Source organism: Zalophus californianus, chromosome 1 (assembly GCF_009762305.2).
Source record: "Zalophus californianus isolate mZalCal1 chromosome 1, mZalCal1.pri.v2, whole genome shotgun sequence".
NCBI lineage: Eukaryota > Metazoa > Chordata > Mammalia > Carnivora > Otariidae > Zalophus > Zalophus californianus.
This window is the reverse complement of record NC_045595.1, coordinates 145,168,309-145,195,907: the sequence shown is the minus strand read 5'-3', so window position 1 is coordinate 145,195,907 and position 27,599 is coordinate 145,168,309. Positions and strand designations below refer to the sequence as shown.

The 27,599-nt window shown below is 34.5% G+C and overlaps 1 protein-coding gene across 11 annotated transcripts in view; it reads right to left on the bottom strand.

The window, feature by feature from the left end:
* The window catches only part of DLG1 (discs large MAGUK scaffold protein 1), a 257,181-nt gene that overhangs the window by 92,049 nt on the left and 137,533 nt on the right, over positions 1-27,599 (bottom strand). For all 11 annotated transcript variants that reach the window (XM_027583079.1, XM_027583081.1, XM_027583082.2 and 8 more), the window contains 6 exons: positions 19,667-19,720; positions 11,598-11,648; positions 8,806-8,930; positions 6,585-6,754; positions 4,932-5,068; positions 400-544 (listed from right to left, as the gene is read on the bottom strand). In XM_027583079.1, the coding sequence (XP_027438880.1) occupies positions 400-544; positions 4,932-5,068; positions 6,585-6,754; positions 8,806-8,930; positions 11,598-11,648; positions 19,667-19,720 (682 nt within the window). The remainder of the gene's footprint in view (positions 1-399; positions 545-4,931; positions 5,069-6,584; positions 6,755-8,805; positions 8,931-11,597; positions 11,649-19,666; positions 19,721-27,599) is intronic.

The following is a 27,599-nucleotide window of genomic DNA, read 5'->3' as shown; positions in this document are numbered from 1 at the left end:
AATACACTAGGAGTTTGTACAAAAATAATATCTGTGCTCACATAACAGAGCACAGAAAGGCTCAAGTTGTAGAAATATTTAATGTTAGTATTTCTTAAAGTGTAGTCCATGAACCAGCAGCACCAGAAACCTCAAAATTACCATGGTTTTAAAAGAATTGCTTGTTAAATTTCTGCACTACATTCCAAAACTATTAGAGCAAAACAAGAATGTGCATTACTTGCAAATACCTTTGGTGACTGTTACCTATATAAAACTTTGAAAAAGGACACACTCTTCTTACTATCAAGATTGATTTAAATTTGATTTTTAAAAACTATTTAGTTAAAATGCTTAATATAATTCCTTTAAAATATTTAAAAATAGGGAAATATGATAGATTTAAGCAAACAGACTTACAGCTGGTGATATCAGGTGGTATATAGCCATCATTCATATACATACTTGTGGGTTTTGCCACTTTCAAATAAACAAAATCAGACGTGTTCTTTAAGGCAGTTACTGCTTCTTCATGAGTAACTTCTTCCAAACACACACTATTCACCTAAAAGAATATCCCAAAAGACATTTGTTTTAGGACATTTTCACTAGCTTTCTCCTTTTTGGTTATAAACAATTATACCAAAACACAGGGAGAAAGCAGGAGTGATTTAAGGAATATAAAAGTATGTGAAAAGAAAATACCCATTTTTACTATCACATCAGGAAGTTGTTTATATGTGTTAATGAAATAGCCAATCTTAATTCCAGTCCCTATTCCTCCCAATCCCCAAGCCTATTCCTTCTTCTACTCTAAGGTATTTATGAATATATGTAGGTATATTTTAGATTTTTTTTTAAGAAAATGAGACTATATTAAAGTTTTTATTCTACAACTGGATTTTTAATATAAGGTATCTAAGAGATCTTTCCATGTTGGGACACATAGAGTTAAAAAACTGTTGCACAGTATACCACTATGTGGTTATATCATAATATATTAAGCCATTCCAATATTAACAGGTATTTAAACTGTTCTAAATAAATGACTTCTAATAAACTTACACTCACTAGTAAAGAATATGAGTGTATCATACCCATCTACTCAGGCTTTTGCCAATACCGAACAGTATCAATTTATAAAAAAGCTTGTTTCAATTTGTACATTAAGTTTTTACTTTCACTGCTTAATTAATAGTCGAGACTTTTTTCAGTTATTAGTCATTCATCTATCTCCTGTTATAGAAACAGAACTGACCTTGCTAAACTTACTAGTTCTATCAGTAGGTTCCTTAGGATTTTCTATATACAAGTAAAACTATATTTGTAGATGTATTCTACTAATTTTTACTTTTTCCTTCCCAATCTCAATGTCTTTTTATTTTCCTGGCTAGAGTCTTCAATACAGTCTGAATAAAAGTCGTAGTGGTGGCTTTCTAGACATCTGTCCATTTCATCTAAATTAACTAATATGTTGGCATATAATTGTTCATAAATAAAAGTATTTCCTTATGTCCCCTCTTTTATTCCTACTTTTAGAAATTTGAGCCTTTTTCTCTCGATCAGTCTAGCTAAGGTTTGTCAATTTTGTTCACCTTTCCAAAGAACCAAGTTTTGGTTTATCTTCTCTCTGGTTTTCCTGTTCCCTATTTCATTAACTTCTAATTTTTATTATTTCCTTCCTTCTGCTACCTTTAGGTTAACTTTGCTCTTCTTTTTGGTAATTTTTTTTTTTTTGCAAAGAAATATAACACCATAAATGTTTCTAATGTTTTAAAATTACAATGTACTAAACAAATACTCATTTCAGTATATTCCTCATTTCCCTAATTTGTACCTGTGTAATTGACAGGAGAGTTTTTAATGTTCTGACAAAAATTTTTAAAGGTCACAGAACAATCATTAACTTTTGCCACCAATTATTAATGCTGCTTTGCAGGGTTTCAGCCACATGGTCATTTTTATGGTCCCACACTACCATGTACAGTGAAGGACTGCCTGCATTTTGAAATATACAGCTGTGGTATACTGTTCCTTTGGTGGCCTGCAGTGAGCCATGCATCTTGGTATTCATATCCCTGTAAAATCCCTTCCTACAGTGAACCTTGCTTGGCTATGTAACTAGCTTTAGCCAATGAGACATTAGTAACTGTGATGCAAAGAAAGGACTGATAAATGCCACACACGGGAGCCTGTCTTTTGATACGTCCCTCTTCTCACCATCCTGTGAGAAGTCTAATGTAGCCATGTGGGGGAGACCACTGGCTAACAGTTCCAGCTGAGCTCTCACTTGACAGCCAACCCAACTTGTCTACCACATATGATTGAACTTTGAAGTCGATTTCCTGGCCCTGGCTCAGCTACCAGGTGACATTATGCAGAACAGAGACAGACTGTCCTGGCTGAACCCTACCCAAATTAGAGAAGTGTAAATAATTACTGTTGTTGTTTTAGCCACTAATTTTTGTGTTTTCTTAAGCAGAGTTAGGTAACAGATAAAAGAGCTGACAAGATTTGCTAAGGGATTCAATAAGGAGTAGGAAGGAGAATGATCCTGAAGTTTTAGACCTGGGCAAATAGAAGGATAAAGTTCCCATTTCATGAGATGTGAAGATTGTGCAAGGAACAGGATTTGAGGGTGGTGGGTGGGGTGTAGGATGAAACTCAGAAGTTCATTTTTAGATATATTAAATTTAACCTGACTCTTGAGACATATGAAAGGAAACTAGATGAAATCTCCTAGGGCTTTTCAACTGTTTTGCCAAGAACCACTGTTAAAATTTTTTATATTCCAGCTGAGCACAAAATATATGTGTATGTGTGTAAAAATAAAACTGAAGTCAGAAAACAATACTTATGCCTATCATGTGCAATGAGACAGTAAGTTATTTGACCACCTATCAAAAAGAAGAAAAAGTGTACAAGGACCAAGTCCTGTCTCACTTCAATGTTTAGAGGTTAGGGAGAAGATGCACCAAAAGGGAAAATGAGAAGTAAAGACTAGTGAGATAAGAGGAATACCAGGAAAGAGGATGGTAACTGTTAAGCAAAATGGAAAAAGTGTCTGAAGGAGGAAACCGTGCCGAATGCCTGATTGTCAATTAAAATGAGAACTAAGAATTCGATAATTTCAGTGGGATTATGACAACCAAAGCCTTACTAAATGGTCAATCAGCATACACTGCTGGCTTCCCAACCACTGAAACTTATTCTGGAAAAACTATAAAAGAAAACATGGTATCTAAGAAATTAAAAAGTACAAAGTGGAGAAAGAAAGCTGTTTTCAACTGCTGTGTGTGTGTGTGTGTGCGCGCGCGCGTGCACACACGCGCACGCAGAAAAGCAGTTCAAAGTCAGCTCTTTCCTCTTCCCCATTATTAACCTGAAAACAATCGGCATATCTCCTTGCTGCAGCAATAAGCAGTACTGGACAGCATGTACAACAAAGAAATCATTTATATATTGCTGACAGGAGTGTACATTTTTATAACCGGTTTGGAAAACATACTGTTTTTGCTATAATGTTACTAAAAGGACATTCCATGACCATTGCTTAGGATAAATAGTTAAGTGAAACTCTTGTATGTACATGTTCACCAGAACACACAGCAGCTCTCCCTAGCAGAATTATTCATACTACCAAAAAAAAAAAAAAAAAGGAAATAACCCAACTCTCCACTATATTAGACCTAGTTTATATGCCTTTTCAGATTTGCTTGAGCCTACCTGCCCACTAGGCTTTGGCTGTGTGCTACTGGAGAGTCCTGGCTACTCCTTCTCTCACCTTGTCTCCTGCCATCATCAGCTCTTTCACTCTCTTCTAGGGTAAGGGCTGTGCTTGGGTATGTTGTTCCATAGAGTGAGAGCTGTAAGATATCAAAAGCCTGTGTCTGATCTGTCTAGATCACTGAGGCTCTGGTTCTTTCCACCACTTCTGAGTTCAAAGGAAGTACTATGCCATGGAGTATGGGAGCTGGCTTCCCTAGCATTTGCCCAGAGGAGCTGAGTAAAAGTCCAGAAATTTAGGACAGTTAGCTCCATGGGGTAGACTCTACCAAAGAAGAGACAGGGAGACAAATCCTTTCTTTTCCCTGGACGGCTGGATCTAAAGTTTAATAGTGTCACATCACCTGCCTGGAAGACTGTCCTATATGACAGTCAATCAGAGACATTTTCTTATGATATTATGGCCAGCTCAGAAACATAATAGCTTGTAATGACTTTCCCTTATTCTCTGCCTCTCATTTCATTTTCACTCACTCTAACTTTCTGAGATTATGCTTCCCAACAAAACCTTAGCATGGTAGCTTTTCTTCAGGTTATTTTTCCAGGGAACATAGACTCGGACAGTTATTGATGAAGACTGGACAAATAAACTGCAGTATAGTTCCAGAACACAATATTATGTAGAGGTGAAATGAATGTATTTTAGCTCTAGGCAACAATATGGATAAATCTCAGTAAACCAATATCGATTTAAAAAAGTATTAAAAGACTACATTCAGCAAAAGAGCCTTTAAAAAAATTTTCAGAATATTAAACAAAATATTTGGGCATATGTATGTGATTAAACAATTTTTAAAAAGCAAATGAATAAAAACCACAAATTGTTGATATTCTAGTTTTGGGTTGGGTAGACTTTAGCAATTTTCATTATACTATAATTAAGTTAAAAAAAAGGAAAAAAGTCACATGAAGGATGACACTATTTAAACAATTCTGTGCATCCAACTCCCTAACCCTTCAACAAAAAAGAAAAAAAAAGAGATAGGGGAAAGCTAGCAGAGGGGGAGAAAAAAGAGCTAATAAGATAATACCAAGAATAATTTTTCAGGTTTTGATTAAAGCATGATTAGTATTCACTTAAACATTTTTGGCAAGTAGAAATTACAGTTTAAAAAAAAGAGAAGACATCAAAATGATTTTTAAAATAACAGATTTCTGATACTTACTGCTAAAAGTTTATCTCCAATCTGAAGTTTACCATCTTTATGTGCTGCACCTCCTTCAATTATTTTGGTTACATAGATGCTATTATCCCCAGGAATATGTTGATTTCCAACACCTCCAGCAATGCTGAACCCAAGACCTGTTTGGAAAACACGAGTTTTGAAATTTCATCATTTAACGTGAATTTAAATCCAAAGAAATGGTTGAAAACTAGAAGGTGATAGTCTATTCACACTCATGTTTTTTTTTTAAAACACAATAGAATCTATTTGCTTTTTTTTTTTTTAAAGAGGGCTCAAACTCACAACCCTGAGATCAAGATCTGAGTTGAGATCAAGAGTTGGCGGATGCTCAAGTGACTGAGCCACCCAGGTGCCCCTATGTGCCTACTTTTTAAGTCTTATGTATTTGTTTTGTAGCCAGTGGACAATTATATATATATATATATATATATATATATATAATATGGTGTTCCTATAGTTACAAATAAGTTCCTTCCCCCCCTCCTCAGGTTACTCCTTAAAGTCTTTTGGTAAATGTATTTGTTTGTTTCAAAGAGGCATTATAAAATTATGTTTCACTTTTGCTGCCATCATGATTGTGCTTCTAACAGTTCTAATGCCTTCACAAGATTAAAACAATTGAGAAAAATAATAAAATTTTTGGTGGTGGGCAGAACTAATAGGCTTCAGATATGTGGATAATTTTGTTCTTTTTCCAATATTCTGTGAATTACTTTTATTTTTTTAAAGATTTATTTTAGATAGAGTGAACTTGATTGTAGGGGGATGGGGTGGAGGAGGTGGGGAGGGGCAGAGGGAGAGTGAGAGAGAGTTTTAAGTAGACTCTGCCCTGAGCCCAGAGCCCGGCACAGGCAGGATCACACAACCCTGAGATCAGGACCTGAGCTGAAACCAAGAGTTGGATGTTTAACTGACTGCACCACCCATACGCCCCTTTACGAATTTTTTAAATGAAGAATTTCTGTAATTCATAAATCCCATAGCTTTAAAACCAGACAAATTAGTAGCTCTCTATTCCTTTTTTCATTTGTTGGAATACTACTTCTTCCACAAAGCTACAAATTAGAATCAATATTTCCATTTATCTTCAATCCCATCAATGTTTTCAAAATTCAGATATCAAATATGAACTGTCCTCATTGCAGATATAACTGCTAATGACACACATAAATATTTTCTTATTTTAACTTAGCCTGTGCATCTGCATGTAAATGTATTTGTAGACTGATAATTAGAAAACAGCAACACTATACATGACTTACAAGTGTTTAAGTAGAATTCTCCTGAAGACAAAAATCAGCAGAAATGAGGGAGAAATTCCAAAAATTCACACACATTCTGTAGATTACCAGTACTGTTAATCTTAGAATGTAACAAATAAATTGATAAAGTTACATTTATTTCAGTAATTTCTTAATAATCTTTGATTATTTCATACCTTTAGGACTTTTTTTTTTTAACTTTTTATTTATTTGAGAGAGAGAGAGCGCATGAGCAGAGTGAAGGGCAGAGGGAGAAGCAGACTCCCTGCTGAGCAGGGAGTCCTATGCAGGGCTCAATCCCAGACTCGGGATCATGACCTGAACTGAAGGCAGACGCTTAACCAACTGAGCCACCCAGGCACCCCCATACCTTTAGGACCTTTAATCAGCTTTATTTCCATTATTTTTTCTGATACCGGTTTCCGTCTTTTTACATACAAGCGTACAATAGACCCTGCTTCTTTCAATGCTTCAACTGCTTTGCTATGTGTCACATCACGAACATCTACTTCGTTTACTCGCAATATACAGTCATTGACCCTGAGGAAAAACCCAAAATATTAAAAATAAAAATTAAATATTAAAATATCTAATTTTCACTTTGATAATTTTTTGTCATTTTCATTTTTAAGGTAAAGAGAATTATTTACTAGAGAAAATATATATGAAGAAACTTCATGTTAAATTCCACAGTATCAAATACTCATATAAATAAATACAAATATTTTCCGAGGGCCAGCAAAAAAAGTGCAAACAACAGATTATCACACAAAAATATTAAATAATAATGACAGCTATAATTTGTACGGTTCTTGTATGCTTACTGTGTAAGTGTTAAGGTACTCTATGCTTTATTTATTCAGCATTTTAGTATTTATTTAACAATAATCACCTGCCAGGTACTTGTTTTAGTGTTTTAACCCTTACAACAACCTGAAGGGTAGTTATATATTTATATTCCTATTTCACAAATGGAGAAATTAAGGCACAAAGAGTTAAAATAATTTTCCTAAAGTCACCCAGATAATGACTGACAGAGCTGTGACTCAAAGAGAAGAAAATGGAGGTTCAGACTAAATAATTAGTTTAAGGTCACAGAGACAGTGGTGGCAAAACTGAGATAATCACTGATATATCTAAAAATAATTTTTTGACTTGCTTTTTCAAACTAGATACATTTAAAAAAATAAAGTTATTTCTTGAAATTTATATGAAGCTAAAGATTACATTCATTTAATTAAAAGGTTTCTCATATAATTTATTTTAATTTGACACAGTAATATTTTTTTTAAAGTTTGATTTGTTCTAGTCCTAACTTTCCCCCCCTAGCTCTGGTCTCAGTTTAAACTGCATAACATTGCATTAGGGGGAAAAAATCATCTGAAATTGGGCAGGGAAGAAGAAAAGACAAATTAAAATATTAAAACTGATCCTAATAATAGCTTTCTTAAGAGGAAAGAAACTCTGTATGCGAAGACAGTGATATATTAAAGTATTAAAGGTATGTTCTTCAGTGAAATAGATGGGACACATTAATTTTCACATAAGCACAAATAAAAGACCAGTAACAGAATCGGGAAGTAAATGTCTGCATTTACATGAATGGTCAAATTATTAATTTTATATCCAACTGATTTCATTAATCTATCACCTGTCATATCCAGTGAGAAGAAACTGAAGAGCTTCAGAAGGTACCAACAACAGCCTTAAAAACAGATGTTATTTTTAACAGACCATATAAAAGTCCTTAGTCCTAACACTGATGGCTGTTACCATATATATATATGTATGTATATATATACACACACACACGTTTATATATAAAAACCAACAAACAAGGAAATAGGAAAAGTGCCATAATCTATGGTCTAAGGAAACAACCAAGTGTGCTAAAGATATCTTCTACAATGGAACACTGAATTTAAACAGACCAATATTACTTTCATTAACTCAATTAAGAAAATGTATTTATTTAAAATCTGCATAATCTTTACTTTTTGTGGTATGGAATACAAACTCAGATATATATCATCTCTTGTATCCTAAGTTTATATACATGTTTCCTACCCAGGAAATAAATGGAAAAGATTTTGTGAATATATTTAAAAACAAAGGGAATTCTCTGATTTCTATAAATTTGCTCATTTTTTTTTTAAGATTTTATTTACTTATTTGACAGAGAGAGACAGTGAGAGAGGGAACACAAGCAGGGGAAGCTGAAGAGAGGGAAGCAGGCTCCCTGCAGGGAGCCTGACGCAGTGCTTGATCCCAGAACCCCGGGATCATGACCTGAGCTGAAGACAGACGCTTAACGACTAAGCCACCCAGGTGCCCCCAATTTGCTAACATTTAAAACCATCAATCAAATTTATTATTTAACATGTTATAATATCTGAGATAAAACTAAATTCCTAAATGAAAAGGGGGAAACAATGCTTAGTGCACAATTACCTCATTCATTTGTTTATTTGAGCATCTACCTTATGTTGGTTATTATGATAGTGTTTATTTGTATAGATGCCTTGTTCAATCTGCTTAAAGAAAAATATACAAAGTGTATTCAGCATCACAACATAAAATGCAAAACATACCGTAATCTTCCATCTTGGGCAGCTGCTCCCCCTGCAATAATTTTGGTAATGAAAATACTTGAGTCATCTCCAATGTGTGGGTTGTCCGTACCTCCTGCAATGCTGAAACCAAGCCCTGAATTTCCCTGGGGATAAAGGACAAAAAACTGAGTGTAAGAATTACCTTTATAGATAGGTTCCTGTCAGTTTAGAACCTAGAAACTGTACTAACTCAGGGAACATATACATAAAGGTGTCTGTGTAGGGGATATGAAGATTCTAAATTAAGAAATATTAAGGAAAGCTCTTTTTTCTCTATGAAGAATTCAAAGGCATTACTTCTGAGTAGGTACTAAACAAGTACTTTTGAAGTATAGTCTATTATGGTTCTTTCTTTCAAAGTATGTGCAATTTGCCCTTGGATCAGTCACCCATCTGCAGGGGTGTCACTATTAGGTCTCTTCTTTTAGAATGTATCTCACTCATGTTTGGTAAGGCAAATGTCTCCTAAGAGAAAAAAAGTGAAGTGATCTTCCCGCTGCAATTATTTCTGAGTAGGTAAAACTAACATTATTTCAGCTTTTTAAAAATGGGGTAGGGGATGGTGCTTTTCTTTTACTAACCTTGCCATCGGATGACTTTAAAATGACCAAATTGTATCTGTTAAGTCATCATCCTTGATACGTTTTTTTCCCCCTATCCCTGACATCTTTAACCAAGACACCTGAATAGCAAAAGGCATTTTTTAATACTGAAAGTCCAACCTGAGAAGTTAATTGGTGAGTTTTCTTGATAACAAAGTCAATTTTGCCAAAGCAATGCTAGTTTTTACATACTATATTTCTGAATAAGATTTTCTTTGAAGAAAAGTTTCTACTGCTACGAAAAAGTCTTTAAAGACAATTGTTCTAAGCAACGGTATTAAAAAATTGTTTATTTTTGCAAAACTGTTCTAACTCTGGCTTTCAGGCAATGCAAATAAGCAGATACATCTGAACTGATTACTTAACTGTTAATATTAAATAGCTTAAATATTCCCTCTACTATGATGTGTCCCAAAATTCTATTTTAATAATTTTTTTTGTCTAAAGTCTTTAAGAGTTACTAGAATACGAATAATAGTATCAATGGCTGTGTGATGTTACCAAGTCACTCAGGTACTCACATTCTTCTTCTTGTTTTTTAAAAAATTGAGATATAATTTACATATAACTTTGTATAAATTTAAGGTGTACAATGTATCGATCTGACATATTTATATATTACAATATGTTTATAACCATTGCTTTAGCTAACATCCCTATCATGTCACATAACTGTCATTTCTTCCTGTGGTGAGAACACTTAAGATCTAGTCTCTTAGCAATTTTTAAGTATATAATATAGTCTTGTTGACTATAATCACTATGCTGTCCATTAGATCTCCAGAAATTAATTCATCTAAGTTTGCATCCTTTAACAACATCTCTCCAATTCCTGGTACTCAATTTTTTAGCAAGTGAAACAACAATGTCCAGTCCTAACTAAATAAATTTAAAAGGCACTGGGAAAGAATGAAGAATGAATAAGATAAAAAGTTAGAATTACATGTCAATTATATCTCAAGAAAGCTGGAAAAAAACCTAAATAAAAAAATACCATATTAAAATATGCATACTACATTATAGTAACCCAAATTCAGGTAGTGGGCAATAAAGATCTAGTATACATGTAAAAGACCCTCTCAGGTCTAGTTTCACTCAGAATCCATTCTGGCTTTACATATAAACAAATCTAATTATCCAGAATTTCAGCCTTAAACAGACATTCAGTTACTTAGGAAATTTACTTCTGTGAAACACTTTATTTCTCAAAATGCTTTGTCAGACAACATGGCATTACTGAAATACATCATCATTTGAATGCAGATATTCTTTTTTTTTAAAGATTTTATTTATTTATTTGACAGAGAGAGACAAAGAGAGAGGGAACACAAGCAGGGGGAGTGGGAGAGGGAGAAGAAGGCTTCCCGCGGAGCAGGGAGCCCGATGCGGGGCTCGATCCCAGGACCCTGGGATCATGACCTGAGCCGAAGGCAGATGCTTAGTGACTGAGCCACCCAGGTGCCCCCTGAATGCAGATATTCTTAAGGGGTAAATATTATAAGAAAATTTACATATCTAAATCATACCCTTATTTTCTGACGGGGGAGTGCATAAATTTTCAATAGGATATTGTCCACTAGAACTATGGTTATCATTTTGCTAAAAAAGAAAACTGTTAACAATAAGCATATTACTAGCATACTAAATACTTTAAATCAATGTTTTATATAAAAAATAAAAATAAAACAAAAAAAGAAAAATCTGAGAAACAGACTAGAGAAATGTAAGGAGACATGATAACCAAGTGTAACGTGGTATTCTGGAAAGGATTCTGAAAGAGAAAAACATAAAAACTAAGGAAAACCAAATAAAGTATAGACTTTAGTTAATAATATTATGTCAATATTGGTTCATTAGTTGAAACAAGTAAGATGTTAACAATAGGCAAAACTGAGGCCAGGATAAATGGAAACTTTAGGTGTAACTTTTCTGTAAATCTAAAACTATTTTAAATAAAAATTTATTTAAAAAAAGTTATTAAAGAAAAGCAACATGTTCTAAAAATACCATGGCTAGTTTTATAATATGTATGCTTAAAGAAACTAATATTACATGGTTCTGTTTTTGAAAGATCGTTTCCCTTGATTTCTATATGAGAGAGCAGTATATTTAAAGAATTCTTTAAGCAACAGATTTATGCATAAAAACTTAAGATAATTAAGCTTTTACCCTTTCAAGTGTGATTTCTTCATATTCATAATCTGCATCAGTGCCATTAACCTAATGGGGGAAAAAAGAAGTAGCACAGAAATTTAGAATATAAAATCTGAAATGTCAAGACATAATTTTTCTATGATTTATTAATGCAAACCTGTTAAATGTGATAGTAATCAAATAATTTGGCTTCATTTTAATAATTTTAGGTAAAATTTTCAAGGAATAGAAGAGTACAAGTGTGATTGAGTTGACATTCATGATATTATGACTTTCATATACAGCTTTTATTCAAAAAAATTTATTTATTCATTTGAGAGAGAGCGAGCACATGTGAATGAGCAGTGGGGAGGGTCAGAAGGAGAGGGAGAAGCAGACCCTCCCCCCACCCCGCCCCGAGCAAGGAGCCTGACGATGCGGGGCTCCATCAAAGGACCCTGGGATCATGACCTGAGCTGAAGGCAGATGCTTAACCGACTGAACCCACCCAGATGTCCCCATACAGCTTTTAATATTATGGAACTTCAACTCTTTTCACTGCCTTGATCCACACATCTAATCAGGTGCCAATTCTTACTGATTTGAATATTTCAATTTTTCTGAAAACCATCATCTCTTCATTCTCATCTCTATTACCTTGATTCAAGCCTCTGTTAATCTCCTCTGGACTACTGCCAATGTAATCTACCCAACTCTTGGACTAGTATTCTTTGCTGCCCAAATAACTCTAATGTGTTTTACACTGATGGATCTTTCTGGAGCCCATATCTAATAATGCACTTGCTCCAAAACTTTGAGAAACTCTCATACAAGGCTCTGCATGAACTGACCCCAATCTATCACTTAGCTTCATTCCTAATATACATAATTCACTTCTTCATGAGTGTTACATACCATTAAATTTGAATGACTTGCTCTTTCCTTCACATATCTTGCACGTTCCCACCTCTGCATCTGTTACTTTAGGTGATTCCTCTGTCACAAATTTCACTTATATATTTCATGTCCAAATCTGATTCCCTATTCATGTTCTTGCTCACATCTTATAGACCAGGCACTTTATCTTATTCTTTCCAATTTATTCCCTACTCCCTCCTGGAAGTAGTAATTTCCACAGTGAGGGCCACTGGTGAAAGGTGAATAATCCTTGGGATCAGATTAATTCAGGTTCATGCCATAGCTTTAACATTTCTGATGATATGAGGCTGGGCAAAATACTTGATCAAGTCAAATAGGGATTGTGATAAACTGCATTTCTCTAGATGCCTCCCATCTTCCATCCTAAATGTTTTTTTGCAACATGACTAAACCATCCTACCCTCAAGAGATGTCATCTATTTCTCCTTCCCTTGGATCTAGGCAGGTTCTAGATGAGCTTTGTTTAAAAAGAATGTGGCACAAATGATGCTGTGTGGTTTCTGAAGGTCACGTGATGCCTCGTAATATTTGCCTTTGTTTTAGAAGGTACTTTCTTAGAACTTAGGAGCTATAGGGGCGCCTGTATGGTTCTGTTGGTTAAGCGTCTGCCTTCGGCTCAGCTCATGATCGCAGAGTCCTGGGATCGAGCCCCACGTCCAGCTCCCTGTTCAGTGGGAAGCCTGCTTCTCTCTCTCTCCCTCTGCCACTCCCCCTGATTGTGCTCTTTCACTCTCAAATAAATAAATAAAATCTTAAAAAAAAAAACAAAACTTAGGAGCCATAATGTGAGGAAGATCAAATAGCCCATGGGAAGATTCAAATGAGAATTCAAAGGAGAATTAAGGCCCTTGGCCAAGAGCCCCAGCTGCACTCCTAACTAGCAACAATCATCAACTGCCAGTCACATGAATGAGACTATTTTGGATCTTCCAGCCTTTTCCAGTGCCCCAGCCAATATGAAGAAGAACCTTCCAGTTAACCTGGAAATCATGAGAAATAATGAACTGTTTTTTTTTTTTTTGAAACAATATAATATTATTAAACCTTAAATCTGAAATAAGCATAAAAGTCAGGGAGTAATATTTTTAAACTAGGTTATGTTTTTTAAGCCACTAAAGTTTCAGGGTGGTTTGTTACACAGTGACAGAATAATGAAACAACAGAATAATGACATCTATGTAAGCTACTTTGCTTTCTTCACAATACTATAAGAAAGCACCCCTAATTCAGGTCCAGTTTAGGGCCTAAGGGTTTTTTCTTCAGGGCTTTTGAAACCCATCTCTTCTACCTTTTTGGGTTCTCGTGGCTCTAATGGATTCAAATCCAACTGCTACTTTCTTAACTCCCTTTCTCACCTAAATAGCTTTTCTTCTTGTTTTTGAGATGTTATGAATGCATATATAAATATATATTTTTTAATCTTTCATTTTGTAGGAGTGCTGACAATAACTCCATCTTTGGCCCTTCATCTTGTTCATATGTTTGCTTGATGACTTCTGGGCACCGCAAGTTCCATGCCCCTTGGAGATTAAAATACGTATCTTAGAAATGCCCACCAAGGCCTGGATGTGGGGAGGCTTGCTTTGGCCTCCCACGAATCTGTTAAGAGGTAATACAGTCTTTCCCTTCCCTGATGTACAGATGGCTCCACAAGATCCAATTAAAGTTTAGTAATTAATTAGGTGCATGTGAACCCCTGAATCTCACTACAATGCCCTTCTGCAAGTTCCCTCACTCTATAAAATCTGTGAACTGAGGCCCAGACTCTATGGAGAATAGCCATGCAGCTGCCATGGATTGTCAACCAGCCGAATCCACCCTTCTCTGCTGGTCAGCAAGTTACCCTGAATAGAACTGTGTAAACTGTATGGAGTGGCCTGCTTTGTTTTCTCATCTCAAAATGCCTTCTCAGTTTAGGGTTATTTTACTGTCCCTCCCCCACCTTCTAACAGATTTCTATGCATCTAGAATGCAGGAGGTTTATACATATACACAGCCTACCAACTTGACTGGAAGTCCTTTTTTTATGAGTAAAAAGAAAACCCATATCTGCAGCTATACCACTTTCCTTATTCTAAAGGTTATCTGTATCATCTTTATTTTTCCTTGCTCAGACTTGCTAAAAGTCTCAGTCCTTATCAAAGTGGTTTTAATACTGATTAATCTATCCCATTCTATGCTATTACTTTCTGCTTTTATTTTTATCAATTTTTTTTTTTTTTAAAGATTTTATTTGTCAGAGAGGGACAGTGAGAGAGGGAACACAAGCAGGGGGAGTGAGAGAGGGAGAAGCAGCCTTCCTGCTGAGGAGGGAGTCCGATGCAGGGCTCAATCCCAGGGCCCTGGGATCATGACCTGAGCTGAAGGCAGACGCTTAACGACTAAGCCACCCAGGTGCCCCTCAATTCTTTACTTTATTCAGACTTTTTTTTTAACTTCTTGAGCTGAACACCCAATTCATTTATGCTGATTACTCTTCTATTTTTAAAAACATCCATTAAAGTTAATAAATTCTCCTCGGCACATGGCTTTGGCCAAATCTCAAAACTGCTACACTGGGCTCTATTTTTGTTCATTTGTTTATTTCCAAATACTCTGAAATTTTATTCTGGAAAACATTCAACATAAGTGTGCTTATACTGCCCTTTTGGTGTTAATAAGTAAAATTTCTATACTGTGACCTTAATTTCTGTTTTTAGAAATTTGAGATTTTCACCATTAAGCCTTCTCAAAAGGTAAATATATGGTAAATATGCTTGGGTGCTTAATTTAATGCTGAGTCACTGAGATCTAGTGAGGATTCCAGGAAGCATAGAGTGATCATAAAAAGGTGAAAAGTGAGAAGACCATAGGAAGTCTGAATGACTTTAGTCCTAAACCCTCAATAACTTAAAACTGTCTTATAATTTCATATACAGAGACAATTTGATAACAACTTTAAACATATTCAAACTGGGCTTCAAAATGCCAAAAGTACATTACCAAAACTACAAATTACTCTGTAGGTATCACTTCATTAAAAGTGAAAAAAAACAATGGTGGTGTAATATTTTCAACAGCAGTATGTTTTCCAGCAAAACTACAAAATGGTTGGTTTGCTTAGTTTTCTTTTTCTATCTTTACAAAACGTGGCTTCCAATAGGAATAAAATGCTTGCCTATTATTTATATTATTATATAAGGCTTATTACTCTCAATTAGCAGGATGGGGGAGATGTAACATGAGAATAAAACCAGAGGAGATTGATCTTTAGGCAAAATGAATATATTATTGACAAAATAATTTTTTCTTCTTTAAAAATATGAGAGTAGATCTAGAATACTTCCTGAGAACAGTCATTGCTAATGTTTTCTAGGTTTTGAGTTGAGGCCTAACAACAAAAGGGATTGTGTAGGGGATCAAAGCTGGAGCAGAAACTAGAAGTCAACTGGGGCCTGACTGTGAAAGGTCTGGAATGCTGTACTAAGCAATGAGAAATATTCTTGAAAGTTTCAGGGCATCAAATAGGTTTAACAGATTTTCCAGGAACGGAGCTATGGTAGTTTGGAACAGAAGAAGAGCAACTGGAGAAAAGTAAACTGGTGAAGAAGTTATGGCAGCAGTCTGGGTAAAAGGTACAAATTACAAAGGCATTTAAGAATAGGTGGTAAATTCCTAAATATTAAATCCTAACATTCATGGGAAAAAAACCCTACAAAGCTGTAACTAAGAGCAACTAATCTAAAAGAAACAAGACCAGGAAAGAAAATCAGATTATACAACATATGTCTAGGTTAAGTTGTATTCCACTGATCTATCCAGTCTGGGACCACAACTCTGCTGCTTTAATTAATGATGCTTTATGTTTTATCATTTGGTAGGGAAATCTCTCACAATTACTCTTATTTTAAATTTTTCTTGACTATTCTTGAGTTTTTACTTTTCTATACATCAACACTGTTCAACAGAAGTTTCTGTGATGATAAAATGTTCTATAATCTGTCTTGTCCAATACCGGAGTTACTACCCACATATAGTTCCTGAGCACTTGAAATGTGACCAGTGCAACAGAGAAAGTAAATTCTAAAATTCTTCCTCTTTCATTTTATCTCATTCCTTTCTCCCTTTCTTCCCTGCCCCCCAAACACACGTGCTCTCTTTTCTGGGGCTATAACTGGTACTATACCAACTTTACAGATTCATCTGGGGAAAATGATGATCTCTACATTATCTTCCTGCTCAGCAGTAAGTTCTGCTCTCTGCTTACTTAGGTATTCTTTGATGCCATCAGCAAAGTTTTATAGTTTTCTTATTACAAACTCTATAATTTCCTGTTAAGCTGATTGCTAGGTATTTCATATTTTTGTTGCCAGAGTTAATTGACTTATTTATAATTAGTTGCTGCTAGTATACTGGAACAGCACTTATTAATTTTTAAGTTGTATAAATTTTTTCTTTTTAATACAATTTGTTTTAATTATGGATACATATATGCCATAAAGAGGCAGAGGAAAATTTATAACTCAGATGTCCTCAGTCCCTTATAGGCCCAAAGATTTTCATTTTCTCATCAGCCTATACCAATATATCTGAACAGGACAGACGAATCCTATAGCGTAAGGCTTCTCCAAAGGAAGATTTAAAAAGAAGCCTAATTTACTAATTACTTGTTGTTTAGGTTCAATTCAGTAATTCCTTTCTAACTATACATTAATATTGAAAGTCAAGATTTTATCTATCAACAGTCATGTGACTCACAGTTCCTATTAATGCATAATCTCAGGCAATTAAAAACTTCAAACCTATATACCATCATAAGGTAAGAATTTAAAAATAAAAACGTATTGGAAGGAAGAAAATGTTCTTCCTAATGAAAAATTCACATAATTAAATACAAAAGTACTAACGGCAGAAGAATTTACTTATAAGAGTTTCCTAAATAATGAATAGCAACATTTAGGTTTTTTTAAAAATATTGGGAGTTATCCATTATATTATATATGGAAAAAGTGAAGACACTTTTAGTATGTAAGAAAACTACCAAAGTCAAATTGAATGAATTTTCCTAACCTTCACTATTTGTAGGATGTCTTAAGGAAAAAAAAAAAGACAAACAGATGAGAATTATTTCAACAAATTTCAACAAATTATTTCAACAACTCAGAATTTTTGTTTTTAACTTTGCCTTCCCTTAATATTTTTCACTATTTAAAAAGAGAGCAGGAATGCACAGAGACAGAATCAACCCCAATGCCAATGAAATTGTATCAATTAATACTAAAAATTGAGTATAATACATCATACTTAATAGTAAAAGACTGAAAGCTTTTTACCATGGATCAGGAACAAGATAAGGATATTTGCTCTTGCCACTTCTCTTAAACATTGTAATGCAGGTTCTAGCCAGGGCAATTAAGCAATACATACATCCATCCATCCATCCATCCTGATTACAAAAGGAAGAAGTAAAACTATCTCTATTCGCAAATGACATGATCTTATATACAAAATTTAAAGGAATCTACACCAAAACATTAGTAAATAAGTTCTGTAAGGTTGCAGGACAGAAGATCAAAATCTATTATATTTCTAAATGAATTCCAAAAAATCCATTATATTCTAATATACTAGCAATGACAAATCCATAAATAAAATTAAGAAAACAATTCCATCTACAACAGCATTAAAAGAGTAAAATACTCATGAATAAATGTTAAACAAAAGAAGTCTAAGACTTGTACACCGAAAATGAAAACAACTAAAGATGTAAACAAATGGAATGCCATCCTGTGTTCATGGATTAGAGACATAATATTGATAAGATGGCAAATACTGCCCACTTTTACCTAGAGATTCAAATCAATTCCTATAAAAATCCTAGCTGTCTTTTTGTTGCATGCAGAAATTGACAAGCTGATCCTAAAATTCATATAGAAACACAAAGAACCCAGAATAGCCAAAACAAACTTAAAAAGTTGCAGGACTTATACTTTCTGATTTCAAATATTACAAAGTTACAGTAATTAATACCATGTGGTACTGGCATTAGGATACACACAGATCACTAGTAGAGAATTAAGAATCCAGAATAAACCCATGTATTTCTTTTTCTTTTTTATTTTTTAGAGAGAGAGAGTATGCACGCAAGCAGTCAGGGGGGAGGTACAGAGAGAGAACCTTAAGTATGCTCCACACAGAAAACCAGGCAAACACAGGGCTCAATCTTAATGACCCTGAGATCATGACCTGAGCCAAAATCAAGAGTCAGATGCTTAACTGACTGAACCACCCAGGTGCTCCAACCCATATATTTATAACTAACTGGTTTCCTACAACATGTCAAGACCATTCAATGTAGAAAGAATAGTCTTTTCAACAAATGGTGATGGGACAGGACAACTGGTACCCACATGCAAAATAATGAAGTTGGACCCTTACTTCCCACAACATACAAAAATAACTCAAAATGGATCAAAGATCTAAGTATGAAAGCTAAAACTATAAAACTCTTTGAAGAAAACCTAAGGGTCCTCATGACCTTGGATTAGGCAATGTTTTAAAGTACACACTGAAATCAATTACATTTCAAAAATGGGGAAAAAAGGACTTTTACAGTCTATAAAATTATGTACCATTTGATTGAAAAAAAAAACATGGGAACTACTTCCACTTAAACATCTCCAAGACATTTTCCTTTGGAGTAAAAAATGTTGGATTAGATTCTGCTGTTCTGGCTGCTTATCTTTAAGCGCTTTTTAACAAAGTTAAGTTTATAGAGAAGCACTACTCAATTTAGTATTAAGTTATAACATTTTAATATTTGAAGGTACATATAAACCTGGGTACTAATAATCTAGTCACTCAACTAGATTTCTAAAATGACTGAATATATAGCACTGTGTAAGTGACCACTGGTCAGCAACAGCCTTTAGTGAAAATTAATAATTTTAATTTAAAAATAAACTATAAATGTCTATTTCAACATTTCTGCTTTACATAAATATGGGGGAGAAAAAACAACCAAAAAGAGACAGTATTGCTTCACGTACTTTAACAATTACAGACCAGTGAAAGAACATCACAAGTACAATGTATTGAAGAATATGAAGCTGTGATCTTTGTATATGTATCAAAAACTGAAGAGGAAAAGCAGAATTATTTAAATGTGTGGAGGAAATTGAACTTACATAAGTTGACGTTTCCAAGCTATCTGTGTTGACCAGTACTGGAGGAGGATTTGCCTTTAAGAAAAGAATTGTAAATGTGTTAGCTTAACAGGACAATTTATACATTCCATATCAATATTCACAAATGTTAGAAGCAAATGAAAGAGTTGCTATTTCTTAAATTATTTTATATGAGCTTTCCATATGTTAATCAACGAATCCAGTTTCCCGCACAAGATGAAAAGAATTAAGTATAAACAGTTAATTTTAATTTGCTTTCGAGAAATAAATTATTTCTGCTAAAACAGACATAATTAAAATTTGTAAAGAAGTTTACCAGCCTTCTTAAAAAATCCACAAATACGCTTTGCATAAGAACTCTTCCGAAGTTGCTCAGAAATCATTAGCTTTTCTATTCCCGAGGATATCATGAAGATTCCAATCTTTTATCACCCAGAAAAAAATTCTATTTTCAGTTGCAATTATTGCTTTCCACCTGTTATTCTAGACAACTCACAGAATAACAACAGTCAAAAAACCAAAACGAAAGCAACAACAAAAAACCCAAGTAGAATAACATATGTCTGATTAAGTACGGACTGAAAGAAGCTTGGTTTTCTGGTTAAGCTGGAAAGTAATTATTATGTAGATGAAATAAAATTTAAAGAATAAAATGCAATAAATAAGAAATGAAAAACATATCAGAACATATTACGAACATACCAGAAAACTGACATAATCCCCCTCAAAATTATCTTTCTCCTGCATATTTAAGAGTATAAAAGTACCATTTCAAATGACACTTTCTTAGAATCCAAAAAACGACTATCCTTTAAACAAATTTTAGGAGGTATGTTTATAAACATTAATAATTCTGCTATTCCAATTAACTAAAGAATTAAACATAAAAACTGTATGAAAGAAACATTATACACAAAATAGCCATTTTCTTCCAAGTGTATGGGCTTTTCTAAAAGGTTCAAATGTTTTACACTATTTTTAGCAAAGTACTAGATCTGGATGATATGATAAAATGCTTATAAAGACAACAGAGTTGCATGGTTAAATAATTATATAATATGCATTTAGGCTACATGAAGTAGGTTAAAAATGAGAATACTTTATATGCAGGTCCTACCTTTGAATGTAATAATCTTCAAATGATTTAGTGAAAAACCAAACCTAATAAATACAAATACTATTTGTTTTTCAAAATTTTATTTAAATTCATTAATCAACATGATACAAATACTACTTGTATGATTATTATTTAAATAAACTAGTCAACTTGTAGACATTTGAGATTTTATGAATATCTGAAATTATCCAATGACCTATAGAGATTACTAAAATTGGTAATATTTCATCAAAAAAATTAACAGCACAACTTCACTGTATTTTGTTTAAGCAATTACAGAGGATGGCAAGAAAGAAAAGGGTACTTAAAGTTACAAAAGAAGTTACATTCTTCAAAAATTATGGCAACAAAGCCTTTTGGTTCCCTCTGCCATTTATTACCAAACATACAGTGAAAAAAGTTGTTTTGTATCATCATCATTGTACAGAAATTATCTTTTGATTCTAGTCATATAAAAAGTCTATTGAAATATATACAAACAAAATGATAGAAAGTATTAAATTTACTTCAAAATAAAATAATGACAATGAGAGGTCAGGAATGGGAGGGATTATCGATCATATGAGTGCATATGATTGTTATGCGGTTAATGATTGTTGTAGTTCGGTGATGAGTATACGTGAGAGTTCACTGTACTATTCCCTCTACATATAAGGAAGGTATGTTTATAAACATTATTCTGCTATTCCAATTAACATTTTTAAATAAAAAGTAAAGCAAAAAAATTATAGTCAACTGCTCAGTTTGTAGGAGATTAATAACTAAGGCAGTTGTAAAATATTATAGGTTAGAGTTGCTATTAAGATATTAGCATTCACACCATAAAATTGATTTCAATTTTGAAGTTCAGTTCAGAATAAAAAAATATAGACTAGTGAAATAATTTGTAATTAATAATATATGTACAGTAAGTTATTTTTAGATATATCTTTAGAATTAACATGAGTGAATGATTATCCTTGAAGGGAAATGATGGTAATAAAGAACATGAAATTGGACAAAAAAGAAGAGTGTTCACATTGAGGATTAAGCAAGAATTTCAACCAAAAGTAATGTCAGGATAAGAAAACCTAGCTATTTTAAAAAGAAAGATCAAAAAAGATGGTCTCAAGTAAGAGCCTATATAAAGGAAGCTCAAGCGGCATGACCTGACTGCCTCCAGTTTAGCTGCCTAAAATAAAGATAAAAATATTTAAGACTGTGTTAGCAGGTATAGAATTAAAACATTTAACTTGGAATAAACTATATTTTTACTTAGTAACTTGAGATTTTCTAAATTCTTGTGTTACAAAATACAGAAATCGTATCTGACAAAGTAGTAATACTCCCTAGCTCTCCAATTTGGAGGAGGTAGGAATGGAAATAAATGGGTAGGACAATTTGAATGGGTTGGAAGGGTACGTATGATACACAATTCAGAAAGACACAATACCCTACCAACAGAGCTAAAGAACAGGGTACTTCTAAAGGAAGAAATGCAGAAAAATTTGGTCACAGAAAGCACGTACCTTATTTTTTTTTTAAGTTTATTTATTTATTTGACACAGAGAGAGAGTGAGAGAGGGAACACAGCAGGGGGAGTGGGAGAGGGAGAATCAGGCTTCCCACTGAGCAGGGAGCCCGATGCGGGGCTTGATCCCATTACCCTGGGATCATGACCTGAGCCGAAAGCAGATGCTTAACGACTGAGCCACTCAGGTGCCCCAAAAGCACATACTTTAAAATAGATGAGGCAAAGAGTGCTAAAATCAGAAATGGTAGCAAATCTGGCTAGTTTAAGACCTTGGGATCTGTAAGCCGGCCAGTGGGTAGCAGAACAGGTGACATGAAATTATCAGCTTTTCTTAGGAGTCAATCAAACAACAAGACTTGAGAAGAATCTACTTGAAAATTATTTCAAATGAAGAAACCCCTTCCCCTGCACCTTGCTTCAAGTGATACTTATTAAAAGACTTGGTTCTAGTGCTGTCTCTATCACACTCTACCATTTAGTAACTCTGACTATATAGGTAAGTCACAAGTGTTATTTTAACTCATTTACTCCATCTATAAAGAGATAACAACACATGCCTTTACCCAAGAGGACTATGTGAGGATACAGTAAAATACAAAGGAAAATTTACTGTAAACCATAGAAACCTACTGTTAACCTATTTTCAGTATATACTGGTATACTATAATCTAATATACCATTGCATATGTTTCAACTAGGACAATAATGAAGTCCTACAATACAATTAGAGATGGGGGTAGGAGTTATAAAGGGACAGGGATATTCTAAAAAAGAGGAACTAGCAAACCCCTAAAGAATTTGACCAAGTATCAATAACAAGACTTAAGAAACATAATTTTGCTCATGCAACTTTTAGTATTGCATTTTATTAATAATGGGTTTCACATTAGCACATGTGTGCTACTGTAACACACTGCAGCATCCTTATACAATTTCAGAAAGCAATATTAAAAAAAAAACAACCCTAAAGTAATTCTATCCAGTTATTTAAAAACAGGTCAAAATTAGGAGTTTAGAAAATACTTTAATGCTGTGCATTGTATTTCTCCTTTTACCATTTATCAAAGTTTCATTACGTTATTTAATGTCTGTCTCCTTCTCCCCTACTAAATTATAAACAAGTGTTTTTCATATGAAGAACTCACAACCCCCAGAGAACACATCTTGGATTCTAATTTGAGACACACTGCATTAAAAGTTAAATGCTATTACTCAGGGGATCAATGTAGGTTACAGTGTATGTAAAAACAAATAGGATGGATTCTGGGAAGATGGCAGAATAGGAAGACCACAAATTTGTCACCCAGACAGTGACTGCACTGGCAGAATCTATGTGATGTAACTATTTTGGAATTCTCTTGAATTCCAGAGTGGTCTACTGAAAGCCTGCGACTTCCAGGGGAAGTACTGGATGGTACACTGTGGTTAATTCAGTCAATTTCAGCTCTTAGCACAGTAGCAGCTATCTAACTCCCACCCCTCTGCCCTGTAACAACTAGTTGGGCAAGTGTTCCTGTGGCAGCTGGCGCAAAAACTGCACAAGCCGGGAGGGGCAAAAACAAACAAACAAAAACTATCCTCCAAATATAGGGGATCTGTGCTCTGACTGCTAACTGCTGCTCCTGATCACAGGGGTGCAGACAAAGAGGCAGTGGCCATCATTGAACTGCCCATAAGTAATACAAGTTCCACCCCCCCGCCCGTTGAAGGGACTCCAGAGGATTTAAAGGGCCAACATCTCCTCCCACCATTTCATTTTTCTTTTTCTCCCCTTTTGAGAGTCAGATGCTGAAATCTAGGACATTCAAAGGTAGCCATATATACAAGGGAAATTAGAATGTTACTGTGCATGCCCCCAAAAAAGACCTGAGGAAGACCTTAAGTTTATACTGCAGACTGATTCTTGGCACAGATATAGCCTACAATTTAAAAAAAATCCCAAAACAACAACAACAAAATAAAAACAAAAAACAGCAAAACTTAGGAAGGGAGGAAAATCTGATTTCCAGAGTTACAGCATCGTAAGAGTCAAACGTCCAGTTTTCAGCAAAGGAACCAAAAGGCATGCAAAGGAACAGTGAAGTGTGGTCCATTCAAAGGAAAAGAGGAAGGGAGGAAGGGAGGAAGAAAGGAAAGAAAGAAGGAAGGGCCGGCCTTTAAAAAACCTGGTGCCGGGCGCCTGGGTGGCTCAGTTGGTTAAGCAACTGCCTTCGGCTCAGGTCATGATCCTGGAGTCCCGGGATCGAGTCCCGCATCGGGCTCCCTGCTCGGCGGGGAGTCTGCTTCTCCCTCTGACCCTCCCCCCTCTCATGCTCTCTCTCTCTCTCTCAAACAAATAAAATCTTAAAAAAAATAAAAATAAAAATAAAAAACCTGGTGCCAGTTCTACTACACAAAGACTTTGAAACAACCATATTAAAGATGTTCAAAGAACTCAAAGAGAAGGTGGACAAAGAAAATGAAAAAATGGGAAAATTTATAAAAGATAAAAGAAAAATCTATAAAAGATAGAAAACCTAAAAGAAATTCAAAAGGAAATTCTGGAGCAGAAAAGTTCAATAAATGAAATGAAAAATTCAATAGAGCAATTCAAAAGCAGATTTGAGCAAGCGGAAGAATTAACAAACTTGAAGAAAGGACAATGGAAATTATTAAGTCTGAGAAAAGAAAGAAAAAGAACTAAAGAAAATGACCAGACAATAAGGGACCTTGGGTCACCATGAAGCAGACCAACACACACATCACGGGAGTCCCAGGAGAGGAGAGATCAAGGAGCAGAGAAAATATCTGAAGAATAATGACCAAAACATTCCCAAATTTGATGATAACACAAACAACAACAACAACACATGAATACAAACATCCAAGCTCAACAAACTCATGGCAGGATGAACTCAAAGAGAGTCACACTGGGACACACTGTAATCAAACTGTTGAAAGACAAAGACACAGAATTTTGAGAGCAGCAAGAAAAAAGTGACTCATTATATACAAGGGATCTTCAATAAGATTATCAACAGGTTTGTCATGAGAAACTCTGGAAGTGAGAAGGCAGTGGGCCAATATATTTAAAGCACTAAAAGAAAAAAAAAAAAACCTCCGTCAACCAAGAACCCTGTATCTGGCAAAACTGTTCCTCAAGTGTGAGGGAGGAATCAAGATATTCCCAGATAAACAAAAGCGGAGCAGGGGGGCTCATTACCAGTACAGCTGCCCTGAAAAAAAATTCTTTGCTAAAGAGAGTCTTGCAGGTTGAAAGGACACCAGAGAGTAACACAAGGTGTTTGAAGAAATAAAGATCTCAGTAAAGATAAATACAAGGGCAATTAAAAAAACTAATATTACTGTAACAATTTTAACATCACTTTTTATTTTCTACATATTCTTAGAGGAAATGCTTTCAGTCTTTCACCACTGAGCACAATGTTTGCAGTGAGCTTTTCACATATGAAAGATGAAAAGAGTTCTGTAGATGGATGACAGTGATGGTTGCACAACAGTATGAATGTACTTAATATCACTGATATGTAGGGGCGCCTGGGTGGCTCAATTGGTTAAGTGTCTGCCTTCAGCTCAGGTCATGATCCTGGGGTCCTGGGATGGAGCCCTTCATCGGGCTCCCTGCTTGGTGGGGAGCCTGCTTCTCCCTCTGCTTTCTGCCGCTTCCCCTGCTTGTCTTCTCTCTCAAATAAATAAAGAGAATCTTAAAAAAAAAAAAAACACTGATATGTAAACTTAAAAATGGTTGTAAAATGGTAAATTTTTACATTGTGTATTTTACTACAACTAAAAAAAATTGGAAAAAATATATGACCTCTAATTATGCAAATGCATCAAAGACAAATTGAAATATATTCTACAAAATAACTAGCTTGCTTTCTTCTAAAATGCCACATTCATGAAAGACAGGCAGTGGGGCTACTCCAGATTACAGGAGACTAAAGTGTCATGAAGGCAATGTGAAATCTTGGACTGGCCAAAGGACCTATTTTTGTTTTTCCTATAAAGAACATTATTGGGGCAATTGGCAAAATGTAATTAATGTCTGCAGATTAATCTGATACTAATTTTATGTTAATGTTCATTTTCTGATGTAGCTCATGTACTGTGGTAGTATTTTTGTTCTTAGGAAAAATATTTAGTGTTATAAAATCTTTGTATTTGGAGGTAAAAGGGACATGAGGGAAACTTATTTTGAAATGATTCATAAAAAGTACTATAATTATAGAGGAAGACAAATGATAAAGCAAATACAGTAGGTAAAAATGTTAAGAATTGGGGGATCTTGGCAAAGGTATATGGGAATTCACTGCACTATTACTGAAACTTTCTTAAGTCTGAAATTATTTGAAAATGTAAAACAAAATACAAATAGAATAATAAGGGCACTGCAGTCAGATATTAGTGGGTGGTTAAAAAGGCTCATCAAGGTAACTCGAAGTATGCTCTTCTGTTTAAGATTACCAGTAAAATGAAAATATATCAAGTCATACTTTAGATTATACTAATGATCAAATGACTTGAGATTAAATGCTCAGATGTTTTGTGAAACTTGAATGGTCCAAAAGCAATAAAAAATGGTCTACACTGGCTGTACCTCTTATGTAACTACTCTCATGTCATGCGGGAATTGTTAATTTGTCTCTTGCATGGACAGTAGGTTCCTAGAGGACAAGGACAATGTTACATTCATCTTAGTAATGACATGATTGGAACAATAATAGAAAATCGAATGAACACCAATCCCTCCAAAGCACATATGTGAGTATGTACAAAGAATTTTACACAAACAAATTAGTTATAAAGCATTTTTAAAATATCTGAATTACATGACAGATCCCTACAATTGGTAGAAATAGAGTCTAAAGCATCTGGTTTTAAAGCAGAGTATTTACTCTGGGGTGGAAAAAAGACATTTAGTAGGTCAATATCTGTATGGAGAACTGGGGCTATGAGAAGCTGAAGTCATTTCTCCACTATCACACAGCCAGAAAGGGGTGAGGCTAGGAAGTGGTAGTCAGGTCTCACTATAAAATCTGTGCTCTTCATGCAACTTCAAGCAGCCATTCACTATGCCTTTTTCTGTACCGCTGTGCATAATAAGCATAATAATTCCTACTGTGGAAAGCTTTCAACAATTTAAAAAATCAACATAAAAGTACTCTGAAAAGTATAAAACTTCTACAATTAGACTATACATGCACACACACACACACACACACACACACACACACACACACACACACAGTCTATAATTAGGCTTTCTGTCTATCTAACTTGCCTAATCCTCAACCTCATCTTAA